Source organism: Amphimedon queenslandica, unplaced genomic scaffold (genome assembly GCF_000090795.2).
Source record: "Amphimedon queenslandica unplaced genomic scaffold, v1.1 AMPQUscaffold_13522, whole genome shotgun sequence".
In the NCBI taxonomy this organism is placed as follows: Eukaryota; Metazoa; Porifera; class Demospongiae; order Haplosclerida; family Niphatidae; genus Amphimedon; species Amphimedon queenslandica.
The window spans coordinates 1338408-1341434 of NW_003546242.1; the positions used below are offsets into that span (position 1 = coordinate 1338408).

The following is a 3027-nucleotide window of genomic DNA, read 5'->3' on the forward strand; positions in this document are numbered from 1 at the left end:
CACAAATTATAAAGCTAGATAGGCATCCGTAGCAATGTAGTTATTGCCTTCCTTCATGCTCCAAGTTCATGCAGTTAGTTTAACTTAGGCTCAGGCAGTGACTCACATTCACTTCATTAGAGTCATTTACATCAATGAAGAATATGGCATGTCTGCTTTCTTAACCTTTGCTGCATTTACACAGCAGTACACTACAGCCGAAACAGTCTTGCAAGAATTTCCAGTTATGATAATGAGCGACCATTTTCTTTCACTGTGACCACACCCATTTTGAATGAAAGATTGTCAACTTTATCAAAAAGTGGAAAAATTTTGATATGAATAAATAGGGGTGACACACATGTACAACAGAGAAACATACATAGATACATACACACATACATCGATTTGTTTCTGTGGGGGTCGCTCAGGCTTGCTCCAATGATGAATTAAGACTTGAAAGGTTTAGCAGAGCTTATATATTCTATACAGCACTGCAAAGTGACGACTGTGCTTATATAGGCCTCATACATGAACTGTGGCTTTGTGCTTGTGTAAACTGACCGACCACACTGTGTGTGGCTCCACCCTACCATATATAACTTGCAACACAGCGGTTTGTGCTTTATGGTGTATATATGCACCTTTTATCGGGCTAAGTGCCTATATACACCATTTGGCACTCACTGCTGTGTTATAAATATGACATTAAAACCTTTATTGTTTCAGTAACTATTTACATGGCCGAACATTCCTTTTCTGCTCTAATACGTCCACAAACATATTTACAAAGCACAATGACTCAAGAAAGGCTCAACCACTGCATGATTCTGTATATACACAAGGATAATAGAGAAAATTGATGAACATGAAACTATGAAAACCTTTCTCAGTGAAATGAAATAAGACATTTTTTTGGAAAGCTATGACTTAGAATAATTATTGGTAATTTAACAACACATTCCTTTTTATTGTGAGTGCATGATAATTCATAGGATTGGCCCCTTGATGCAAATTTCACTCATACACTTATGCCTCTTGAATGGGAAACTATGAATTTATTGCAGTTGCCTAATTTGGAACTATGACCTCTCACTTGACACCATTTAGCATGGACAATTATACAACTGTTAGGGGGATGGGGGACTTTTGGCAATTAGCACAATTAGTGCCTACCATCCATGTTTGCCTTAAGTCACACTCCTTTTACAATGGCAGTTATTATGATCCTTCAGAGAAACTACTCCAAATGCTGTAAGATCTTAAATAAGCATTGAGTACTGCAATCCTTACTATCTAAGAACAAGCTAAATAGGTTTGGTCTGTTGAGAGCCATTTAATTTTATAGTTTAGTTGATGCACGGCTCTTCTCAGTGATGGGCCAGGATAGCGGATAAAAATCCGAATCAATGATTTACGTAAAATAAGGTGATGTGGCAATGCGCCAGCGCCAGCTTATGATTGATTGTCTAGGACTTAATATCCTCACTTTGCCTACAATAGGGATGTTACAGTGTTACTTCGAACAAGTTGACGATTAACAGGTTCAAGAGGACTTACAGTTGTTTTTGATTTGATTCTACAATAATGAATACTAGCCCTTGTGTCATCTATTGGATGTGTAGTGTTAATTTATTTTAATAATAATTTATAAATAATAACTTAACTTTAGTTTATTAGCCAAATGCACTACCTTTTAAGAAAGAACCCAATTGTAATTCAGTTAGTCTTAGTCCTAGTCTGTTAGTCTGCAGTCTAAATTCTCAAACACTTATCGTCTTCAAAATCTCAACGCTCAACCTCTTTTTGATCTGCTATCAGATTTTCATTCAATTCTCTCAACTATCTCAATCGATCAGTCAATAAACACACATATATCTTGCTCACATACACATCGTGCTTATCATTTTCATCATTATTAATATTCAGTGTCTCTTCCACTCTATGTCTCATCTGTTATTAATAAGTTTGTTAACACATACAATTACAGTTGAGTTTTGTAAATTAGTTTCTGATTATCACAACTCAACATTAGTGACCCAGACAAACAATATGAACACCTCAGAATCTGCTGATGATTTTCTGCTGCTACCCCTGCAGCAACATCTCCCACTGTAGCTGGAGTCTCACTGAAACTGCCCCCATACTGGCCAGCAGACCCTCAGATATGGTTTGCCCATGTGGAATCACAGTTCAAAACCCACAATGTCACCTCCCAAATAACCATGTATGACTATGTTGTCGGTTCTCTCTCTCCAGACATTGCTACCAAAGTTCCAGACATAATCCTGAAAACTCAGCATGTAGATCAGTACGACACACTCAAAGCTGCTCTAATCGAAAGAACAGCTGCTTCCGAACGGCATCATTTACAGCAACTGGTGACTGGTGAGGAACTGGGGGATGGGAAGCCATCACAGCTCCTACGTCAAATGGAGCAGTTGTTAGGAGATCAAGCAGCAGCCAACACTCAACCATTTCTAAAAGAGCTGTTTCTTCAATGCCTCCTGAGCAATGTCCGTATGGTATTAGCTTTTACACCAGCTACTGCTACCATTCAGGACCTTGCCGTCTTAACTGACAAAGTCATGGAGGTTTTAGAACAACCAAACTCATCTCCTCCAGTAATAAACACTGTCAACAGTAAACTAGCTACTGAACTAGCTCAACTCAAGCAAGAGCTAACTCAACTAAAGTTATCTCTCCGCCCTCAGAAGAAAAGTTTCTCTTGTAGTAGGTCACCTCCTCGACAACCACAGAAAAATGCTAATCCTCAGTGCTCCTTCTGCTGGTATCATCAGTATTTCAGCAAAGACGCTAAGTAGTGTAAACATCCATGCTTTTTTTTGACAGGAAACGACCCTGCCAGCCATTAGTGGCGACAAATGTTGCTGGCCTCTATAACAGTTGCCTTTTCCTCATCTTCCACCTCTCAACAAATTTCTGGTTGATACAGGAGCAGAGGTCAGCGTTCTCATCCCTTCACACACTTATCACAAAAACAAACAACAATTGACACTTAACGCCGCTAACAAGACTGTTACTCCT

At 38.9% G+C, this 3027-nt stretch overlaps 1 protein-coding gene across 1 annotated transcript; it reads left to right on the forward strand.

Annotated features, from left to right (window-relative positions):
• The first annotated feature begins 2204 nt into the window (after positions 1–2204).
• Positions 2205–2804, forward strand: LOC105313122 (uncharacterized). Its single transcript, XM_011406309.1, has one exon. The coding sequence runs from the start codon at positions 2205–2207 to the stop codon at positions 2802–2804; it is 600 nt and encodes a 199-aa protein (XP_011404611.1).
• The last annotated feature ends 223 nt before the right edge of the window (positions 2805–3027 follow it).

Coding starts and splice junctions, on each gene's coding strand:
- LOC105313122 (XM_011406309.1), top strand. CDS start 2,205: ATGTATGACTATGTTGTCGGTTCTCTCTCTCCAGACATTGCTACCAAA.